This window comes from Terrapene carolina, unplaced genomic scaffold (assembly GCF_002925995.2).
Source record: "Terrapene carolina triunguis isolate 2854851 unplaced genomic scaffold, T_m_triunguis-2.0 Scaffold95, whole genome shotgun sequence".
NCBI classification, from domain to species: Eukaryota; Metazoa; Chordata; order Testudines; family Emydidae; genus Terrapene; species Terrapene triunguis.
The window spans coordinates 45,764,741-45,788,692 of NW_020664446.1; the positions used below are offsets into that span (position 1 = coordinate 45,764,741).

A 23,952-nucleotide genomic window follows, 5' to 3' on the forward strand; every position below is an offset into this window, starting at 1 on the left:
CCTAGTTTGACAGCGAACCATTGGTTACTACTCCTTGAGTACGGTCTTTCAACCAGTTTTGTATCCACATTATAGTAATGTAAATTAGACCACATTTCCCTAGTTTGCTTATGAGAATGGCATGTGGGACTGTATCAAAAGACTTATTAAGAGCAAGATATATCATGTCTATTGCTTCCCCCATTCAGTTCAGTAAACCTGTCAAAGAAGAAAATTAGGTTGGTTTGGCATGATTTTTCTTGAAAAATCTATGGTGGCTATTGTGTATCACCCTGTTATATTTTAGGTGCTTACAAATTGATTAATAATTTGCTCCAGTATTTTTCCAGGTATCAGAGTGAGGCTGACTGGTCTATAATTCCCCCGGTCCTCTTTTTAAAGACAGGTACTATGTTTGTCCTTCCTCAGTCTTCTCGGACATTCCCTGTCCACCATGATTTCTTGAAGATAATCACTAATGATTCTGAGATATCTTCAACTAATTCTTTTAAGTACTCTGGGTTGAATTTCATCAGGCTCTTGCTCCTTGAATACCTATACATTATCTAAATATTCTTTAACCTGTTCTTTCCCTATTATGTCTTATATTCCTTCCACCTTGTTAATATAAATTGTGTAAGCATCTAGTCACAACTGACTTTTTAAATGAAGACTGAGGCAAAGTAAGCATTAAACACTTTAGCCTTAGTGTTGGTCCATAATTAGCTCTCCTTCCCCACTAAGTAGTGAACCTTTCTCTTGTTCTGAATGTATGTACAGAACCTCTTCTTTATTGCTTCTTCTCTCTCTAATTAGATGCAACTCACTTTGTGCCTTAGCCCTTCTGATTTTGTCCCTAACTGCTTGTGCTATTATTTTGTACTTATCCTTAGTAATTTGTCTGTTTCCACTTTTTGTAGGATTCCTTTTGTATTTTTGTCATTATGCGTGGCGATTGGCATTATGTTGGCTGGAATGTGACTGGTGATTTACTTCTTTTTTAGTGTTTGCAATCACGTGAAAAGGTGCATTAAAGCAACCTTTAATCTAAGTTACCAATGTTATTTCTGTGACATTATTATATTCTAAATATTAAATGTGGATAATTTTATAGCTAGCTTACTCACTTTCCCCTCTAGCACTGTCTAGGAGTTAGCTAGTGCTAAAAAAGTGGTACTTCGCATTTTCAATACTGAGAAGCCCTCCCTCCTAAATGTGCTGAGATCTTGCAAGATGCACCCCCTCCCATTTAGGCATATGAGAAGGGCAAGGTGGTCATGAGCTCAGATTTTGAGAATGCCTGCTCTGAAGTGACCCACATCTAATAGAATATAATAAATATGGCTTGGGCAGTCCTTGTTTGGCATCAGAGAAGGCTGTGACAACAACCTATAATTTCTAAAGTCATTGTTTTTGTTTAAAGGAAGTTGCATGAAATCAAGAGTTTTCTTTACACTCTGAATGACAAATCTGTACAGCACTACATGCAAGGAAACTACATTTTTTGTAATTATTTCAAGGGCTGCTTAATAATAAAATCACCAGCTTTAGCTTCAGTAAAGTATTTTTTTCTGTGAAGAGTCCATGTCATCTTAATTGTTAATCAAGCAATTAATTATTGGCAGATATTTTTTGTTGAAAACACAGGACATCATGATTTTAAACAAAAACATTCAGATCTGAAGACTTTTGTACTGTAACTGCTCAGGTTTTTGGCATTATTTCCCTTAGTGCATTGTTCTTACATTTTATCAGAGTTAAATCAGTTGCCCTTTTTAAAATTGTATAACTATGTTTTTCTAAATTTGAAAAGTTTAATAAACACTTATTGCTTGTTAGCTGTTGATGGTGCTACACTGGTATATAGAAAGGCAAAAATCCCTGTGTCAACGAGCTTGAAATATAATATAAACAGATAATATAATTGTGGAATTAGTAAGCCAAAAATCAAGGGGAGAGGGTGAATTCGCATTAATAACAGTCCCTTTTTTATATTCAGCAATTTTGGGTAGAATTTGATTTACACTAGTGAAAAGTCAAGGTAGGGAGATTTTTATTGGAAATCTACAGAATGGTTCAGTAGTAATTTGAATAGCATGGAGACCTCTTCATTGCTTTTCCTTCATGTACAATGAAACAGGTCTTTTAACATATTTATTCATTTATTGGGTATTATTTAAGATTGCCTCCCTAATGTACAATGTAGCACTGCCATACTGTAGGTTAGTACAGTAGGTCATATATATTAGTAATAAACTTGTTCATAGTTCATCTATTATAGTATATTTTGCTATTTTATTCCTTAACCAATGTACTCCTTGTCATATGCTGGCTGGCCCGCCAAGGGAAGTCAGGCTCAGCTTTGCCTGTGATGAAGCAGCTATCTTCCAGCTGGTCCTGATTGAGTAGCTTAATTGAAGTTATTGGATACAGCTGTGAATGGATCAGGATACTGTATAAAAGAGAGAAAGCTCATCTGGGAGGGGGAGACCTAGGAATGAAGAGGTTGGGAGTTCGTGTTCTCATGGAAGGGCCTGATAGGAGTCAGTTGGAAGGAGAACTGAGGAGAGCCATGGAGGAGGGAGACCTGTGGTGAGCATCCATGTGGGGGAGCTGGTGGGGAGGGGGCAGTGGGGAGCCCTGTGGGGGATGTTCTGCTTTAGCCATTTGACAGGTTGGGAGGCATGGCTAGCGTGCTAAAAACAGTAGTGCAGCTGTGGTAGCACAGGCAATGGTGAGTGGTGGCACAGGCTAGCTGCCGTGAATACAAACATGCCTGGACCCCATAGGTATGTATTTGGGGAAGCTAGTCCCTGCCACCTCTGCCTGTGCAACCATGGCTACATTACGATTTTTAGATCAGATGAAAGCTAACACAAGTATTTCTGTACAAGCTAGGAACCACATGCCTAGCTCACAACAGACATAGCCTTTAATTGACATGGTTGGAGGGCTGAGAGACAAGAAGCAAACCATTGCAGGGCTGCTAGATGAGGAAAGCTTACTATGCCTCACCCAGCCATGTCAGGACATGCTGGCCGGTGGGACGCTCTTCTACACTTCTTCATCTGAAATTCATGTACATGTGAAATGAGAAACTTTTTGTCCGCCAGGAACTAAGTTCAGGATTCTGTGGTGTTTTTTCCCTCCTCCTGCAAAAGTTGATGATATTATACATTTAGTATGTATTTTTACTTTAAATTTTATATGCTCTTTGTGCCTAGGGAAGAAATATTTTAAAACACTTAAAACAGGGAAGGAGTATATCAGCTTTAGTGCAAGTTTTTTTTATTACTCCCCTGGGTACACTCCAGCATAAGGTCAAGAGACTTCCTTAAGATCATGCAATGAGAAGGCATTTCAGCTGAATTTAGAACCAGGAACTGCTCAGCTATAACCACTTGATCACAATGGAGCAGAGTTGCGAATTCTTTCCAATTTGTATGTTTTTCTCATAATCTACTTTGCCAGCATATTACACTGAGATGTAGAATATGATCCTTTATTTTGTTGTTTAATTTTTCAAGTGTCTTTTGTTTGGTGCTCTGATTTTTTTTTCTTCATTTGATGAATACATAGCAGGGATAATATGATATCTTGTGCTGGTATACACCTCCCTATACCATGTCTAAGCCTTGAAAACTTCAGTGAAGGTAATTTACAGTATCATAGGTGCTACTCTTAAGGGTTTATAAACCCCAAACTGTAGTGACCTTATACATCTTTCTGATTCTGTATTATGTAGTAAAAGCTTATTTGTACCTAATAAAGTGGGATTGTACATCAAAATATTTTGAAACTATCTTATACTGACAAAAATAGATTGCATGTTACTAAACAGAATTGCTTATGTTACAAATTCTCCAATTAAAGAATATTTTGTAGTCCTATTCAATTAAAATTACAACTGAACTGTAATTCAGTTAACAGGAAGGTTAACATGTACAATATTTGACAAGTATTCCTCCTTTGAATATAAGGAAAGGATGAATATCTTTAAGGCTCAGAAAACAGAAATACTGCCTTATTATCTGTTATGCATTTTAGTTATTAGTTCAGATGAAATCAAGAATATAATTTTATTTTCTGCAGGTTATTAATGCAGCTTTAGCTCTTGCTGTCAGACCAAAAAGCCAGGTGGTAAAAAACAGCATGGAAATATATAAGAGCACATGGGAGAATCGCATACATGTTCTTACTGAAGCTGTGGATGACATTACAAGCATTGACGATTTTCTTGCTGTATCAGGTATGTTAATTTTCAGAATCAGATTTTTTTTATTTTAACTTCTCTGTTCTTCATTTTTTAAAAAGGGAATTAAGTATATTCTCACTTCCCTAGGATCCAACAGGAAACCAGTGGGAGATTAGTCTGAGTAAGGATTAAAATTAATATTCTTAATAGACTTCGTGTATTATGTCTCAACACAGCACCCTTCTTCTCATTCCATGCTTGGGCAAGGTGCAATATGGCATTTGAAGTGTAATCTTCGAGGTTTTGTGACTATAAAGAAATGTTCTTATTGGGATTCAGAAACATTTTCAGATAGGCTCTGGATGTCTTACACATTTTTAAAAACAAATTGCTGATTAGTGCACAGTCTATTCTTAAATAAAATTATTTTTGTGAGTGTTTAAAAAGCCAACTGAAAGTGGATGTCCAAATACTTTACTCAGCTAACAAGCCCATTCCTGCCCCTCACTAAAAAAAAAAAAAAAAAAATGATGTAGTGTACCTCAGAAGGGTCTAAATGTAGTACTCACACAAAGCCAAAGCCACAGCAAGGTATAAAGAATTTATATCGTAATCCCAGTGTACTCATGACTGCTACTAGAGCCAAATCCTTGTTTTGGCAACCAGTTTCTCGGTGAAGTGTTTTTAAGGAATTTGCCAGTCTCTTGGGGCATGTGCTTAGTTACTTGTAGGATTTTTATATAAAACAAATAGCCACAAGTTTCCAGCTGGTGATAAATTCTTTTAATTACAGCTGGGTAAACTTGAGAACTACCATCCTGATGTTGGATTTACAAAATACTATTAGGAAGATTTGATATACTGTGTTCATGAAAGTTAACTGGTTGTTCTCATTACTTACTGGTAAATAAAAATTACCAGGCCTAAGTGTTTCCTTAGTAGAGAACTGTTTATTGGGTTCATGTGATCAGTTTGTCCAGTAATTTCAGTATAGATCAATGTTTGGGTTACTTTATCTTTCATGGGCTGCCAAAAGCCCAAATATGTTATTCTAGTAGCCAGGCACAGAGATTCTAGCACCCAGACAGTTTAGCCTATACTAGGGGAGAAGGAAGTGTAAGAACAGCTATTCCATCTCTGTGTCACTGGAAAATTCCCTTTTGCAAAGAGAATTCTCCCACAGGTGTTTAGCCAGGTTTGATTTTTGCCTTGTGATTCCTGAGCACTGCTGGGTCTGATTCACCATTGCCGTGCACCTTGTGTAATCATGCACACCAGAACAAGGTCAGTGCAAAGATGCCTGATCGAAGTGGAATTGTTTTGACTTTATTTGCACTGATGTAAATGACTACACAAGGTGTAGCAAGGTATAACAATGAATTGGGCCCGCAAATTTGAGTTCTCTTATCAAAATGTATAAATTAGGCTGCAGACCTGTTTGGTCAAAGAAACAAATACAAAGAAAACAGTTAATAAAATAATATGCTTCCCCTGAGTTTTTCCTGTTCATATAGCTTTTTCACTCTTTTAAAGCTTCACATTCATGCTAAGATACTTTTCAAATGCTTCCTAAATGACCAGAGGTACTGTTCTAGTTCCACATTTCCATTTTGTATTGCCAGGATATATAAATATCTGGTCATGAAAAATGTACTTTAAAATAGTATTCACTAAAGATATATTCAATATTAAACTGGATTTATTGCATTAATAAGAGTATTCAGCATCTAAACAGAGGATACAAACTAGTTATCTCATTTCTGACATATTATGGGCCGTATTCTTCCATCTCTGACACCTATGCAGCTCCATTTAAGTCAACAGAGTTGCTAGGGCATAAAGGCATAATTTGACCCAGCATATCTGAGTAAAATTTAACTATTTTCTTACTGTTGGTGTACATTGTGCCAAGCCTAAAACTATCTTGGTGAGTACAGCCAGGGTTCCCCATGCCATTCATTGAGACCGATTTGGATTGTGCAGCAGTGTAAAGCAGGAGGAGTTTCGCTGATGTCAATGGAATTACAGTAATTTGAAACCATTGTAAGTGGTTATTTATTGAATAGATAGATCAACTCTATTATAAAGGGAGTTAGCTTGGATAATCACTGCCTTACAAAGGTTCCTAATCCCTTTGGGAACAACACATTCACTATGGAAATTGGAACCTGCTGTAAGTAGAATCCTCTTGAGTAAACAGCACTCTTCTTGGTACTAGGACATTAATGGAGCCGACCTAATTTTGTGCTTGGAGGCAGAAAATTCCCCACTCTCCTGGCAAAATAATTTTATTGAGGGATTTTTTTACCTGTGTTGCTTCTTTTCAGGGATAGGGTATTTTTGAAGGACATCACCAGGGGCATTTCCTCACCAAGCAATAGTAAATTTGTACTAGGGAAGTTCAGGAATGGTGCTCTATCTCCAGCTTTCGTAATCTTTACCATGAAACCACCACCAGCAGCAGTATCTGTTCACATTATATTTATATTGTGCCATGGAAGAGAATCATGGATATAGCCCTATTTCAAAAATCATATGACACGTCTACTTACAAATACATTATTTTAATTATTAACTAATTTTTTTAATCAACATAGTGCTCTATTGGCACATAGTGGCTCATCAAGTGGCATTACGGAGTTTAATTTAGAAAAGGGATAAAATATGAATTGTTTTAAAGTTGTTGTCTGTAACATGAAGTTCCACATTCCTTGACAGTATTCTGTTTGAATAAGGTTTTTATTAAAAATTATCTTGTATCTATCCTATCAGAAAAGATATTGCACTAGAGTTCAGAGGTTTTTTTTAAATTTGGGATGCATTAGTTGATCTTGCACAATATATTTCATGCAGTAAAAATAACATTATCTAACATTTCACCTTTTTTAAAACTACATTTGTGTGTATTATTCTATACAAAATGAAAGTTATGGACTGGCCCCAAGGTAAGAAAAATGACATACTGGTAAATCCACAACAGCTAGGGAAAAATTGATATATTGGGTTCCTACAACATCTGTACTTGAGACTACCTAGAAGATTAACTCTCACGTATGGCTAGAATCAACAACCCATCACCATTCATGATAGTATTTAAGCCATCCCTAAATTAAAGATTTTTAAGTTCCATTGAATGTAATGGAATTTCAGCACAGGCTTAACTTTAAGCGTGTGCTTAAGTGTTCCCTGGAATAGGGATGGATTTAAGCATATGCTTAAATGCCCTGCTGAATTAGGGCTGTTGAGCTTAATTCCTTCCCTGAGCTCTGATTCTTTCTGCTGTTGTTTTTTCACTGTTTCCTTAAATGGGATATTTAATCCCAGTGTTGCTTTTCCTGGGTGATGTGATCACTTTCTGCACATATAATGTGTGTACAGTTCTGTATTTTACATAGTATGAAGTCCATTCTGCAGCTGATAATTCCACGTTGGTTGTTCCACAAAGAAACAGCTAGTTAGTTAATCCTTATCTGTTCGTGAAACCATTTTATTAAGTGTGTATCTATTTATATGTTATATAATCCCTCATCATATAGCACGTATGACATATCTAGCTGATAATGAAATCTTTCAGATACATCGATATAAGGGAAACCCAAGCCCAGCACAGCCAGGTGTGACTGTACTGTACAGCATATGCACTTTCAAGCTTCATACATAGCAAATGCATTTACTTCACTGAAAAGGCTGGATCCTTCTGTAGTAGCAATGCCTGTTATCTTACGTGCTATCTATATGCAATGTGAAATATGAATTCCCCAGGATACTGTATATCAGCATTTATGCGATCTAAGAAAAAAACAGTTTAGTGAAACTGTATTTTCAGAGTTCCCACAAGTTCTTGGAAAATAACTGTGAGAAATGAAAACCCCTGACACTTTAAATATTTCTAAATAATTGAATATGTTCTGCAGCAAAAAATGAAATACATTCTAGACTTTGATATCTGCAAGCAAATCTTCATGCTGATATGTGCATTTTATGATTCTGTAATAAAGTGCATATAAATTCTGCTCACTGACTTAAATGGAAAATGTAATGGAAGCAAAGCACCTAACCTCCTAAATCTTTCTTTGTGAACTGGGGCCTAAAAATACAGTATCCTAAATTGTGTAAGATGCTTAATGACCATTGCAATTTACTGTGATGATATATTAGGAATGTAAAAAGATGCTGAGGAATAGCTACAGTTTCCAGCTTTTAGGATCAGATCATTAGTCCAACACAGAGCCCAAATAGCTGGGGACATGCAAAGACAAGCTCCTTCTCCCCGAACCCTCAACCCTGTGATGCAGCTGCCAAGGTTCTTCATAGAGGTTATTGTAACCCAAAGGCTGAATACCCTGTAACGTGTCCCTGAAAAAGGGTAGAGATGGAGAGACCAGAGGATCCATTTAACAGTGGTTTAACTTGCTCTGGTCTCACGTTTCCTTTCCCACCTGTACCCTGCCTTCACCCACCACTTGTGTGCTCCTACACAGGCTCCTGGAGAGCTGAGCTCCATTCTATACTCCTGAACAGCTCACACACACTTATGCAGCAGAACTATAACAGCCCCAGTACTAGGAAGTTGTGCGAGCTGGATTTGCCCCTTACAGAAGAATATTATTTATAGTTAGTTCATTTAAAACCATTTCAGACCACAAAACTAGACTATGAACCTCTTCATTCCTGGGGCTACTTGTCCACCAGTAGAAATGAACAGACACCACAGGAAAAAGAAAATGGGGTCTGCTAGAATTTCCACTGGTGCTGGATCTAAGTAAGTGTGGTTCCTGAGTTAAGGAAGAGTCATTTAAATGGCTCATCACCTCGTGCAGTAGCTAGAGCTAGCCAATGGTAAGCAGTCCCAAGTTTGTGCAGGAGCATGGAGCCAGATCCCTGGCCACATTCTGGCTCCATTGTGCCCCTTCATCAACACAAAGGGGTTGGAAAACTAGCATACTTGGTCAGCTGGTGATTCTCTCTGTAGAAAAATCCTTGCATTGTGTAGAACCAGCTACATGGGGGTCCACAACTAGCCTTTTGTTGCCATGGGGATCAGGGAAGTCAGACCTGAGGATGAAGGCCTGGGATTCCAGTGCATGTGTTCTTTCTCTCTCTCTTTTTCTTTTTTCTTTCTTTCAAAATTATGTCTAAATCCTGCCCAAGAATGCATCACCCATTAAAGTAGCTCACTACACTTACCCACAGCTGGCCCTGGCCCTCTAGGGCTTTATCTACACAAATTGATATATAGCATTCCAGAATGCGCATGCACCACATTGGTGCACGAAATTAAGTTGAAACCTAAATTGAGATGCAGGTAGTTTATAAATATCTGCAATAGTGTTCCTCAATCTACAGGTATATAGACTCCTATGTGGTTTCATCAAAGGTGGAAGGAAGCAGAAATTACTGAGCTTGTTGTTCTTCTTTTAAAAAACAGCAACTTTGTGTTGGGTGAAGGGATGTCTCCTACTGATCACTATAGCTGTAGGATGGCTGTAAGAGGTGTATGGCATCTCCTGTACAAAACTACTGAGACTTCCGTGCCCCCACCTCCCTCCTGTTGTTTTGCAGTAAGAGGGGAAATATTTAACCCAATGTTCCTCCGTTCTTCTTGGCTTAAATTCACTCAGAATTTAACTAGGCAGATGATGTTTTCAGGGCATGTGATCTTTTAAAATTTGTTACCACTTCCTGTCTGACAGGGGAAGAACTTGTTTCCTCATAGCACCTGTGTCAAGAGGTCATAGCATGTGCTAGCATGCTATGACTTTGCTGCAAGGAAGGAGGACTTTCCTTGTGGAATAGCCTGTATGGCTTTGCATTGCAGCAGGCTTCCTAGGCTAACAGGTGCAGAGGGGATTTAGAGCAGGATAGAGCTTATGAAACAATAATATTGCTTTACTAATGCAAGAAAGCTTATATACCAAAACCCACAATAAATTGACTTAGAAATATATGAGAGGACAATGCAGTTTTAAGCTGTGAGGGTCACATACTCTTCTGTGCTCTTGCTGCAGTGTTTATACTCCTTTACAGACATGGAGCAAAAAATTTACAATCTGCATTTGACCACTGAATTATTAATAACCTATTATCATCAAATCAAAACTGGGTAAAATTTGTGGGATTTGTTGATTGAATTCATGAAATGTTACACATTTTGCAAAATTGTAGTGTGAAATTTTGTTTGACTTTACAAAATCACCATAATTTGCAAAAGTTTCATTAAATTACATTTTGTTCTGACTTTTGTAAAATCTTCACAAAGGTGTTTCTTATTTTTGTAATTAATAAATCTGGTGAAAAACCAAAAATTATCAGTTTCACTGTATGTGAAAAATGATTTGTACAGCTCTTTTGCAGGGGGTGGGCTTTTCAATGAGAGTCAGGAACCTAACTTAGACACTTTTTAAAATCCCACTAAGCACCTGTCTGTAATTGTTAGGCACCTAAATACCTTTGTAAGTCAGACTCTGAGGCTTTTGGAACACGAGGAAATGTGCTTCAATGTAAATACCTAATTATACTTGGTCAAAGTAGGGTATTGAACAAAGAAGGGTAGTCCTGCTTAACAGCATGCCAGCAGTACTCGTCTTGCTCAGACAGGTGGCACAACCCCCGCAATTGTTTTAGGACTGGGTCTAGCATAAATAATTGCAGAATAGAGCGTGTAACTTATTTTATGAACGATTCTCCTCCAAGTAACTTCACATCTCCCTGGCACAGATGTGTACAGCCTGGTATTATTTTGCCCTTCTAGAGAAGGTCAAAAATGTTGCCTGGATTGATCAGCCTGTTCTGGAACCAGCATCTGAGCCTTTCCATGGCTTACAGAGCTCAGGAATATGTAAGGATTTTCTGCTGAAGTGGTCCCAAAAACTTTATATCTAGTACTATACATGTTAATGTGAGGAAAAACTGAGTCCATTTTCTAATTTGTTAAAGTGTTCAGCTCTTTATCTCCTGGTGTGAAATCTGCTGGGTTTTAAAATTTGCCTTTTGAATTCATTGAACATTTTTTTGGCCTAATTAGATACTTATATCTAATTTAAATTGCATGCTTCAAATAGCTTTCAAAAAAATTTGACAAGAAGAACATAAGTTAAAGTTTGCTATATTAATAGGAAAAAAAACGTTCATAAATCTTTGGGAAACTAACCTGGAAAGAATAGAAGCCCTATTCTTTTAATGTGTATTATGCCATCTGGCTGAGCACAGTTGCATTGTTCATAATTCTTCACACTAAGTAAAAGCAGATACTGTAGCTTAACTACCAAGGATACATAGGCATGGGCTCGTAAGTAAGTAAACAGTGACTAAGTAATTTCTCCAGTGACTTAGCAAAAATTCATATAGTTATGGTAAACAATGTTTAGAGCAGCTTCTTTAGGTACTACTTTCAGCAAAGCACTAAAGCACTTTCAGCAAAGCACTTAGACCCAGATTTGTAAAGGTATTTAGGTACCTAACTCCCAGGGGAGTTTATAATCAGGCGCAAAGGAAAAGGTTAAGTTTGACTTCAATGGGACTTAAGTGAATGGTTAAAATTAAGCATGTACTTAAGTTCTGTCTCTGACCACATCAGCTGTTTATTTGGGAAGATTCCTATTGTCTTATATATTATTATAAAACTCCATCTTAAATATGTAGGGCAAAATATTATGTCATGTGTTTTGTTTTTCTGTGCAAACCAGTTCAAGTGTATCCCTTAAGTACGTAAGAGCAGATACCATATTGTTTTCAACAAGGATGAAAAACTGTAGTTCAAATCAGTGTGTGAGAAAACTTTAGAACATAGAGCATGGGTGTAATCTTGAATTCTAATGCTCAAATATCATTAGATCACGCAGAGGGAATTGGGTGGAGTTGCTGTAGTGGGTTGAGGGGACCAGGAAAGCTTGGAACAAAAGTGGCATAGGCGAGCTAAAATAAAGATCATCAGTGTCACATTTTAACCTGTATCCCTGAATATCTTCATTAAAATTAGATAATTGACTTTGTGTCTTGTCCTTTAATAAGAATCTTAATAATCCAGATTCCTCATCCAATCCTGCAATGCTATTCTTCACAGTTTCATGGCTAACTGGACTTTTGATCCCTCCCCCTACCTGCTTTTCCTCAAGGGCACCCTCTTAAGGTTTCCAGCTCCCAGCTGTCACCTCTTGCGGGCAGAGACTCATGTCTCTCCCCCTCCATACTGGCAGTTTATACTTGCAGTCCAACTGCACCTCACTGTGATTTCCTTAGAGGGTCTGACTGGGATCCAGCACCAGTGGTTAACCTCTCTCCAAGGGCTATAACCGTGTACAGCAGTTACCAGCCAGCAAAGCAAACTGCATTTATTGTTAAGGTAAAAGAATTACAGGGAAATCCATATAAAAACAATGAAAGAACCTGCATACATACTAAAGGCTTACCAGAGGTCACCCCACATCCAACCTAGGGCTCTGGTGGGTGTTAGTCTTTCCTAACACACAACAGGGATAGTTGAAATGAAACATGACACACAGAACAAAATTAATGACTTGCTCTCATTCTGAATGTAATCCTTTATTTAAAAAAAATACGTTGGTGTCCGCTGAATAAAGAAAGTATCTGGACCTTGTGACAGAGTGAGAAAGGAAACTAGGAAAAGAGAATCAATGTTTTTTACCTACAGGAAATAAAAAAAGAAACTAATTTGGTACTGATTATTAAAAACAATTATAAATATTAGTAAAAACTAAAGAAGAATAGGATTACTGAATGAGCCATATTTTTCTAAACCCACTAAATATTAGCATTTTTTTCTATGACTTTTTTGGACTTCTTCCATTTCCTGATGTTCAGAAACTTGGAGAATTTTGCTACTTTTGTCTTGTTTTATTTTTATTCCTAAAGTGAATTTCCTACTCCCCAGTGTTAATTCATCTCTAACCCCATCCCCCAGCAGAAATAGAAGCTCTTAAAAAAAAAAATTAGGAGTTTAATGAACAAGCCAAGAGGACATCCAAATCCAAGTAAATTCAAACAGATACATGCTATTTGCAAAGTAAAGAATGCAATTAATGAATTATATTTTTAAAAAGTCACTGTGATTATCATATATTATAAATGATGATGACATTGTTCATAGCCCTGGTACAGCTTTAGTTCTCAAATAACAGAGAATCCATTGCAGGCTATTGGTTTTGGTTAGCTAATTTACACAAGGAAAAATGTGGGTATTAATCTTTATAACTCAATGACATTAATGTAAAAGAGAGATGCAGCTACTTATCATGATAATGTGAAATTTTTTAGAATGAAATGAGTAAATTGAATATACTGATGCATATATTCCCAGGAAACTCTAGTTTTGATTGTAGTTTGTAATTTTGTAATTTTTGGGGGGCTAAAGTAAACTGTCTTTTTCCTTCTTATTTTACTATTGCTTTCTCTTTTTATGAGCTATATATATTCAAAACTGGGGAAGGTATGGCAGAAACACAACTGGGGGTATTCATTTTCTATTGTTGATTTTTTTAAGTTATTTTACATCCTTTAATCAAAATATTTGGTATTAACATTTGAATGTGAGTGAGGGAAAATAATTGTCAAAGCTTTCTTACATTAATAGTTATATATTCACCTCTCCTGACTCTAAACTGTTATAAATATAGAAAATTCAAATTAGAATTCCAGTCATGTAAACAATAGTCTACCTTGGCTGCTATCTTTTAAATACTAGCAGACAAAAACCACATTTTTTTTAATGATCTCGTCTATAGCTTAACATAACTTATACCAGTATTTTAAGTAACACAAGCATTAGCAATGCTGAATGTGTCTAGGATTGGCAGGACCTGTGATTGTTTTTTTGTTGTCTCATTCAGATTCAGACTTCTAGAATGCACACTTCTTGCCTGATATATCTAAACTTGCAGAGGAGATAAGATGCTTTAAACATTTCTCAAAACCTGTTATTGTCTTTTGGCTTCTGTTGCAGGAACAGAAACTAGTGTTTTGTTTTTCGAGAGTACTGTTTTCACTTCTGAGCAGGAGCCTGTCTCTTAACATCTGTCTCCTTGAAAATGAAGTTTCTTTTATAGTTTGTTCTGTGATATGCCATTTGTGTTGAGGGATGCCTCTCCAAAATCTATCCATTATCCATTCCACTGTAAATATCCTTGCCCAAATCTTCATTAATTTAACTATTGCAGCCTTCTCCTCTCTGATCTCCCACACATCATGTCCCTGGGCTTGTCTGTCAAAAATCTACCTTACCCTCCACTCTAGCCCCATCCAGACCCTTTCTAATCCTTTTACTGGCTTCCCCTTGCCATCAGCATCACATTCAATTTCTTTATTCTCCACTTCAGGGTTATACACACCATGGCTCCTCTTTATATTTTGGTCCTTGGGGTAGATTGCTACAGGTGGGGATGGAAGGCTAACATCCTAAAGGGGCAGAGTTAACATTGCAGTGAGTGGTCTGTAGAGTAGTGGTTCTCAGACGTATTTGATCATGCCCCCCTTCTTTGTGTGCATAGTAGTTTATGTCCCCGCCACACACATACAAATATTGATTAAAAAAATCAACATGCAACTCTCACTAAATACTAAAAATAATCATTCAAACATTCAGATGGAGCCATTTTTTCTGTTGCATGAATGAGCCAACAATCCATTGTTATAAGAGCAAAACTGCAATTGCGGTCAATGCTTACAATCAAATGTGCACACTGCGTCATAGCAAATGGATTAACGTACACACGGCAACGACTTTGTATAATTCTGTGCAAGCTTAACAGAAATCAGTCAAAATGCACAGTGCCATCTAGAGTCAATGCACAGCGCCGTCAGAGGATCTGATGTGTCTGGAGGAATCAGCTTTGCTAGTTATTCATATGTGGGAGTAAAATGTGCTCAGTATGTTTTTTCTGCCCCTAAAGCTTCTCACGCCCCCTGTCCCCAGATTACATTCTGTGCCCCGACCCAGGTTGAAAACCTCTGCTGTAGAGTATGGTAGACTTGGTGAGGGTCAAGTGTGGGCTTTTAGTTGTAGAAGTGGAGGGTGTGTATTGTAAATGCCTTAAATTTTCATTTCTGTGCTTTTGGGGATTTGTCAGAAATGTTATGCATAACTCTGCTCCTTTAGGGATGTTAGCCTTCCATCATCACCTGCAGCAAACTACCACCTTGCAAAGAACACATTGCTTTAGCTACCGTCCACAACTAATATTGTTATTAGCTTGGTAGAGGGGTTTGTGGAGAAGGCTGGATTGAGGGGGCAGAGTTAAGGGTGCAGTCTGTGATGTATGATAAATGTATGTGTAATATGAATGTCTAACTCTAAAATTTTTAATTTGTTAAAAAGCAATACCTGTTAAATCTACCACAAAATGTGTATGTATCATTATTGCATAGGTAGTCCTTCAGTATATGTAGAAGTTGTCTGAGATCCATTGTTCTGATTATCCTGTTAGCACATGGCTCAGTAATATGTTCCCTGCCACCCTTGCTAGTGGGTGAAATTGTAGATAGTTATTTTTGCACACATCTGCTAATGTGCAAGTTTATATAAAAGAAGAAAAGAAAAAAAAATCCCATATGAGTTTCCCTCAGCAAGACACATTTGCTTTTCTCCTGAGAACTTATTATTTATGCTTTATTCCTTTTCTTTTAATTTTTCTTTTCTTTGTTAATTAAAACTCCCGCAGCCCAAACCCTCTCCACTGCTAAATATAGAGTAACAAGCCTGGAGATGTGGAAGCTTGTAGACTGATTGACAATATGCTACTTTCAATATCGTGCGAAAAATAAAGTTTACTTCAATACAACATTTTTTAATGGTGCCACTGCAAAACTCTACTCTTCATAGAAATTAGATTGGGAAAGGGTTGAGACTATTCAGAATAGATAAATGTATTCGGCCTGGACTGTTGAGGAAATTCTGTGGTAGGGCTAACAGACATGCAGACTGTCTCAGGTGTAGGTGGACGGGAATAAATTTTTAACTGAAGAGTTGCCATGAATCAGATAGCACTGCCAAGGGGGAGAATGGATGACTCAGCATTGACCTTGCTATAACTGCCGAGTGCTGTATGACTGACTATAACAATTGACAAACGAGAATTAGGAAAATGTTGGGTTTCTTTTTCCTTGAATGTAGTTGAGAAGATGCTGAAATGGAAGCAAAGTAAAAGGTTGAAATGCAGACAAAGTGCTAATAGTTTTCTAAAATTCTCCTTTGGAACAGGTTTGAAATTCGTCTCTAGAGCCTACTAATCCTCCATATGGGCACTTGGCAATATATCCCTTATAATAAAGGTATATGGTTACAGGTTTTTTTCGAATCATAATGGAAGTCAGTAGACACAGGAACTGAGACACAGCAGTCTTAGATCAGAAATAGTCTTATATTAGAAACTCATATACTATAAAAACTAGTTTTTAATACGTGGAAAGTATTAAGAAAATGGAGAGCAGTAGAAAGCAGGATAGTATGAGAGAGCAGCTGGAGGTAACTCAGAAGGCATTTGCTATGTATGCGAAAGGATACAGTGCCCCCCTGGAAAGTAGGGGCTAATGGACCAAATTTTCAGCTGGTGTAAATTTCCAGTGCTCCACTGAACTCAGTGGGATTGCCCCAAATAACACCAGCAATGAGTTTGGCTCTGCATCGTTTCAAAAGTAGTGCCGGAGATGTAATCCTCGATTATTATTAAGAGCCTATAGTCAGAGCAAAGAGGAGTTCTTTAGTAGTTCACTGTGGTGTAGGAAGTCTGATAAATATGATTAACATACAAAATACTACATTTAAAACTGCAAAATACTTAGAGGATACACCTGATGATCCTAAAGAAGAGAGGTTTGCTACAGCAATGTGAATATGTGGCATATAAATTCCTCTCTTTAGAACTAGCTTCTGTTTTGCCTTTCAATATTTGTTCCCTTCCTACCACACATCAAAATTGCGTCCACTTCCTCTCCCACCTTACAGCAATTGTAGAGCTCACTTGTATCTGTTAGGCACAACCCTTCTTTGCAAGCAGCCCCATTCAGCCTCAGCCTCCTGGCATGGGGCAGGATGGGGATCTAACATGCTTACTGCGTCACCCCTTAGGATCGGTAGTGTGGTCTCCCTTGCACATCCAGACAGATCTGCTTTGTACCTCCAAAGGGGGTGTTGGGAGGGAGCTATAATTATGGCTGACTCTTGCATGGAGGGTGGGGTAGGTGGGGGTAGGATCAGTCTTCTCTTCATTCCCGGTCAGATTCTGGTCTTTAATGGGAAGGAAGAAAGAGAGCAACTGGTGAATTCTGCAGTATGTTCATTAGTTAGTTAAATGGGGGACAAATTTTCACAGAATCATAGAAATCAGAGATGAAAACACCTATTAATACATATAGCCCAACTCCTTGCCAACATGGGTTTGTCCTTCCTAATGTATCAATATTAGGGCTGTTCATTAATCCCAGTTAATTCACACAATTAACTCAAAAAATTAAGCATGATTAATTGCAGTTTTAATCTCACTGTTGAACAATAGAATACCAATTTAAATTTATTAAATATTTTTGGATATTTTTCCACATTTTAAAATATATTGATTTTAATTACAACATAGAATACAACGTGTACAGTGCTCATTTTATATTATTTTATTACAAATATTTGCACTGTAAAAATGATAAACAAAAGAAATAGTATTTTTCAATTCACCTCATACAAGTATTGCAATCTCTTTATTGTGAAAGTGCAACTTACAAATGTAGATATTATTTTTGTTACATAACTGCACTCAAAAACAAAACAATGTAAAACTTTAGAGCCTACAAGTCCACTCAGTCCTACTGTTTGTTCAGCCAATCGCTAAGACAAACAAGTTTGTTTACATTTACGGGAGATAATGCTGCCCGCTTCTTATTTAGAATGTCACCAGAAAGTGAGAACAGGGGTTTCCATGGCACTTTTTTGGATGGTGTTGCAAGGTATTTACGTGCCAGATATGCTAAACATTTGTATGCCCCTTCATGCTTCGGCCACCGTGCCAGAGGACATGCTTCCATGCTGATGATGGTCATTAAAAATAATACATTAATTAACATTTGTGACTGAACTTCTGGGGAGAAAATTGTATGTCTCCTGCTCTATGAATCTTTAGTGCATCTGGCACCTAAATATCTTGTGACGCCAGCTACAACAATACCATGCGAACCCCTGTTCTCACCTTCAGGCGACATTGTAAACAAGAAGTGGGTAGCATTATCTCCTGCAAAGGTAAACAAATTTGTTCGTCTTAGCGATTGGCTGAACAAGAAGTAGGACTGAGTGAACTTGTAGGTGCTAAAGTTTTACATTGTTTTATTTTTCAATGCTTTTTTTGTACATAATTCTGTACAATTTTGTTTGTTGAATTTTGTAAGTTCAACTTTCATATCAAGATTGTACTACAGTACTTGTATTAGGTGAATTGAAAAATACTATTTTGTTTTTTACAGTGCAAATATTTGTAATAAAAATAAATATAAAGTAAGCACAATACACTTTGTATTCTGTGTTGTAATTGAAATCAATATATTTGAAAATGTAGAAAACATCCAAAAATATTTAAATAAATTGTATTCGGTAATTGGTTAACAGCATGATTAATTGTGATTATTTTTTTTAATTGCTTGACAGGCCTAATCAATATATATTTCGCTTTGACTAGGCTAGGTCCAAATGTCCCATGTGACAGGGCCTCCACAACTGCTCCTAGGAGACTATTCCACAGTCTAATAAATCTAAATGTTTGGAAGGATTGGAGAGATTATTGGTTGAGCAAAATCAGGCTTCATGCTCAACTCAATGGCATTTCTCTGTCTGTAATGCAATAATTTTTGAAGACTGTGTCCAATCAATTCCAAAGGTTCACAGACTAATTAGGACATGAATGAAAAGTATCCCATTGATTTTGGTGATGATCAGGAAACTACAATGCTGGAGAAGTCACATTTCCACACAGTGCCCATTTCGTGCTGCAGGCAGCAGAGGTAATTCTGCCAGTCATCACTCACTCTCCCCAGTTAATTTGCATACTTCAGCAAATGAAACTGCAGACCAGGACTGCAGTGATTTGACAGAGTTGGTGGATTCAGGGGTGCAGGAATGAAATACCAGGGGCTCCTTCAGATCAGATGCCACATTGGCAGTGTAGGATTTAGGATCCTTAAGGTCCTCTACTATTAGGAGTAAAAAGTCTCAATGTTTCTGTCACTAACATAAGCGGCTATGACTCAGTACACCCAGGGATCCGATCTGTTAAGTGAGAAACTGCCATTTCTTTTCAGATCCTTGTCTCTCCATCACCGTGTTCTTATTTTCAAAAAGGTACTTTGAAACATTTAGTTCTAGGTTACTCCCTGTATCTGAACTTCTTAAAAACAATAGCAATAGATAGTGTGTTACCCTCAAACATGGACTGAGTCCCTAATCCTCCCCCATACATCTCCCTCTATCACTTTACCCTCCTTTATCATCAGTGCATCCATTCCCTTCCTCCAAAGGGAAGTGCCTTAGCCTTTCTAATCCTTGGTTCATCCTGCTCTTTTTTTATAATGCTATTGCTGTTTTCTCTAGCTCCCTGGTACATGCGTTGCCTGCAGCATATATGATTTCTCCTCCTATATCTCTGATCCATACATGGCAGTAACAGTGGTTTAACCAGTTAACTGATCCCCTATTGTTCAATGTATCAATATTCTGACCAAGAGAGGTAGTCAGCTACACAAACACACAAAATGAATACTTCATTTCTTGAAACAGTCAACCTGTATCTATGCACTGTCCATCAGACATATTCTACCCTATCACATATTTTAAAATGAGCTTCTTATAATGTATCATCTAGGATATTCACTGTGACATTTAATTTTTCACTTAGCTATGCTATATTGTCCAACTCCGATACACTCAAGGCATTTTCTAAATTTAGCTGAGATTTTTTTAGGACACACACTTCAAATGCTGTCCCATCTCTCTTTATATCCCTGATCCTGGAACTCCACCCTTACAGAATCACAATAACCTTGCTGCTGTGCTGACCCGTAGTATAACAGTCACAGCTAGAAAACCATAAATATCCATACCAGCAGTGCTTTAAATCTCTGCCAACTAGTGGTAGTTTGACATATGGAATGCCAATGCGGGGGTTGGATTGAATGGGAGATTTGGAAGTGCTTTAGATTTGAGACCTAGCCTATACTCTAGTGTGTAATAATAATAGGCCCGGTCATGATTCTCCTTGATACTGTTGAACATTACCTTATACAACAAATAGTCCCACTGTTAATGTAAATAAACGTATCAAAATCTGGCCTTTAATTTTTTGCTTTGGAAAATAATAAAATTTTGTTTTATTTTTATATTTTTTATATTTCTAAAAGAAACTTAAGTTGACAAAGTATAATCAAGTGTATAAGTATTTATACTATACTATCCCCTTCCCCTCCCCCCCCGTGTGTGCACACACACGTTAAATGATCATTCCCTAAGTAAGAAGGTTTTAGACAGTATTTTCTTCATACAACATGAAGGTAGATGTGGTGATAAAGTACGTTTTTCTTGCACATTTTGTTGCATTAAAGTATTTTTAGAAGTTCTACCTGCTCATGATCCTGCTAGAACTAGATTGTGACCCAAAAATGAATCATGACCCACTGGTTGGGAGCCACTGACTAAAGGAATGAAAGTGATCCAGAGCATCATTCACAATTAGACAGCACGCACAGGACATAGATCAGTTCGTTAGATTAGATTGGTTATAAGCCACACATTTTTCATTTCAGCTCAACACATATTTGAACTTCAAAAGAATTCTATTTAACATTTGAAAAATCACCAAAATCACAGATATGTTTAAAAGCGACAAAAAACAAGAAACATCAGGAAAATAAGTACAGAGCAAGAGAGACTTTCCTGAAAAGATTTTGTTTTAAATTATTTGGTTTATGCATGATACATAGCCACATACAGTTTTTCTAAATATTTTTCTTCATGTCCTTATTTCTTTAATATAAAATAAGACTTAAATGTTGTTTTGGATTATATCATGAATATTTTTTTCTGCTACAATAATTATTTTTAAAAAATATTGTGCCAAATCCTGTTTAATTATAACAGTGCAAGTAACTCCATGGGAGTTACTCCGAATGACACTGGAGTAATTCAGAACCAACTTGGTTATGTGTGTTCATTACCATAGATCAAAAACTGTATAGAAAATGATTGAGTTCAAGATTAGACTAATATGTAGTTTATATCATTTGCAAACAAGGTAATTTTGTTTAGTTGTTTCTAAGCAGTCTGTTAGTATAAATCAATATTTTTGCTCATAAGAAATAAGACCAATTATTAAATTATATGTTTAGGTTTGGAATTTTTCACTTCCGCTGTGTCCAGTTTCTTATATACAAACTACAAAGGGGATTTTATGTAACTACTCCCACGTCTAAAACAGCAAATTAATATTATTAAAGTAGCATATTAAAAAAGAGAGAGAGAGAGAGATTGCTGGGCTCTGAGCCACTGAATGATTTTGCTAAGATGATGGTGTTAGCTGGAATCGGGATTTGCTGGATGGATGCCCTTTGGTAATGTAGTAGTTGCTGCATTATACTGAAGGTTATAATTTATATGAGCCAAAATGTGTAGCCTTTCCTGTAATTGAAAAGATTTTCCAAAGGCATTGCATTTGTAATCTTTTACTTAACATTATTTATTAAACTAAAGCAACAAGTGAAAAAAAATCATTTTCAATTTGTATTTCATTTGTTAGGCTCTGGTAGCACATAGTGATATGGTACAAAATAGCAATACAATTAATATTCTTTCATAGCCTTTTAAACATTAAAGATTTCAGTTTGCCTCGAGAGGCATGAGTGTGGAAGGCTGAAGATTTCTTGATTACAAGTTGGTATTATGTATATACAACCGCAGGCAGGTTTGCAGGGCTGCAGCCAGGCAAGGCATGTCCGAGCGCTTCCTTTCCTAGTTGCTGCCTTGCAAATCTGCCTTCCATTTATCAGTAACTGTTGGATAACAGTAACTTTTTTCTGGCAACTGAGGGTTGCTAATAAGCATCATCTTCAAAGTACTTCTTTGAAATACATTGATATATTGTAGTTTTGTACTAGAGCTTGGCAAACTGGTTCGGGGGGGAAAAAGTCCCCTCTAGCCTCGGAAACTACCTTTCATTTTTAGACCAAACTCAAAGCAAATGTTTTCTAAGGTTCTGAAATGTTCACAGAATTGTTTGGTTCCCCCCCCCCCCAAATCTTTCCAGAAGGGTCTGGAACTGGAAATACCAATGTACAACAAGAAAATCAATTCCTTGTTATTTCTTGCTAGTACCAAAAGCAGAAATTCTAGAAACCTCGTAAGAAGTTCCAGACTAAGCAGTTTTGCGAACTTATATAAGCTTTGGATATTCATGAATTAGATGAACAAGAATTGCAAACCCTGTAAAAAAAAAAAAAAAAAAAAAAAAAAAGTATAAGGTTTGCAAAAAATTGGGAACATTGAAATTTGGATGAATATGGATTGCAAACATTTGAGTTTTACCCTAAATGACACTAACCTACCATTCCCACCAAAGTTAGATGGACATTACTCCCTCTGGGACCCATCAGGGCCCCTCTGTTGGTTAAAATGGGGTTATGTTGGAGGAAATTGAGGTGAAGTTTTCTCTCAGGGTCTGTGTGCTGACTCACTTGCATGCCTAAATCTCATCTCAAGAAGCTCAGGAATGATTTCAGGATCAAACTGAGCTCCTAATCATAAATGTATTGTTACTAGATCTTCAGGCAGGTCTTGTGGATAGATTTTAATAGAAAACATCTAGCCCCCAGAATTACCTCTGTGTCAGGGCCACTTTGTGTCATGCTGATGCTGATTCATTCATTTTCAGTTGTATGGTAAGAGTTTAAAGATTCCATGATATCAAAATGACAGGATTTCAGGAATAAGTTAGTCATGCACCAAGAACACAATACATGGTAAAACAAGTTGATTAACCAAAGCTAAAGCTAATATGACAATTTACAATATTTTTCTGGCACTTAATAAGGAATAAGTTACTAAATAACCAACTTCCTATTTTTACCCAGTGTGGCTTATATGTTTTGATTACTTCTGGGTAATTGTTGCCCCACTAATTAGTTGCCAGAAGCTGTAGGCAGCAGGAAGAATTGTTTGTTACCTTGTTCACTTGAACCGTCTGACAGGTTCTGGATAGCAGTCAAATGGGATGTGAATAAGGACTAGGTAACATGGCTTATGCAACTCTTTCCATGCCACTTGTTCCTGCCAAAAGAAGGGTTCTAATTCACTAGGTATCATCTGTCCCTCACCACACTAAATCGGTATCTGGAAACAGACTGTATTGCTCTACTGTGTACCATTAATACTAAGTGCATCACTCATTTTAGACCTAAATTTACCTCTATCCCACATAAAGCTTCTGTTTATTGCTGTAAACTATTGACATCCACAATGTTGAATTGTCAACTGAGGTTATTGAAAACTTTGTATATTTTGAGTAAATGGATCTTTCATCATTTCCAGTTTCATTCTCTGTTGTTTGATGATTTGACCTTTGTTCTAGGTTTTTGATCATCACATATTCTAAAGACTGATTATCACACATTTTGTCCAAGGCATAGTAAGAACTATACCTGGAAGGTACCATTTCTTGGGGTGAGCTAAAGTTAAGATCACTGGAATTCTGCGGGGGCAGAGGCAAACAGTAAATTTTTCAAAAGTGCTTAAGTTCTACTGAAAG

At 37.0% G+C, this 23,952-nt stretch overlaps 1 protein-coding gene across 1 annotated transcript in view; it reads left to right on the top strand.

Annotated features, from left to right (window-relative positions):
• Positions 1–23,952, top strand: part of CTNNA3 (catenin alpha 3) — a 968,742-nt gene that overhangs the window by 688,037 nt on the left and 256,753 nt on the right. The window contains exon 10 of the mRNA XM_029911396.1: positions 4,072–4,228. Coding sequence (XP_029767256.1) covers positions 4,072–4,228 — 157 coding nt within the window. The remainder of the gene's footprint in view (positions 1–4,071; positions 4,229–23,952) is intronic.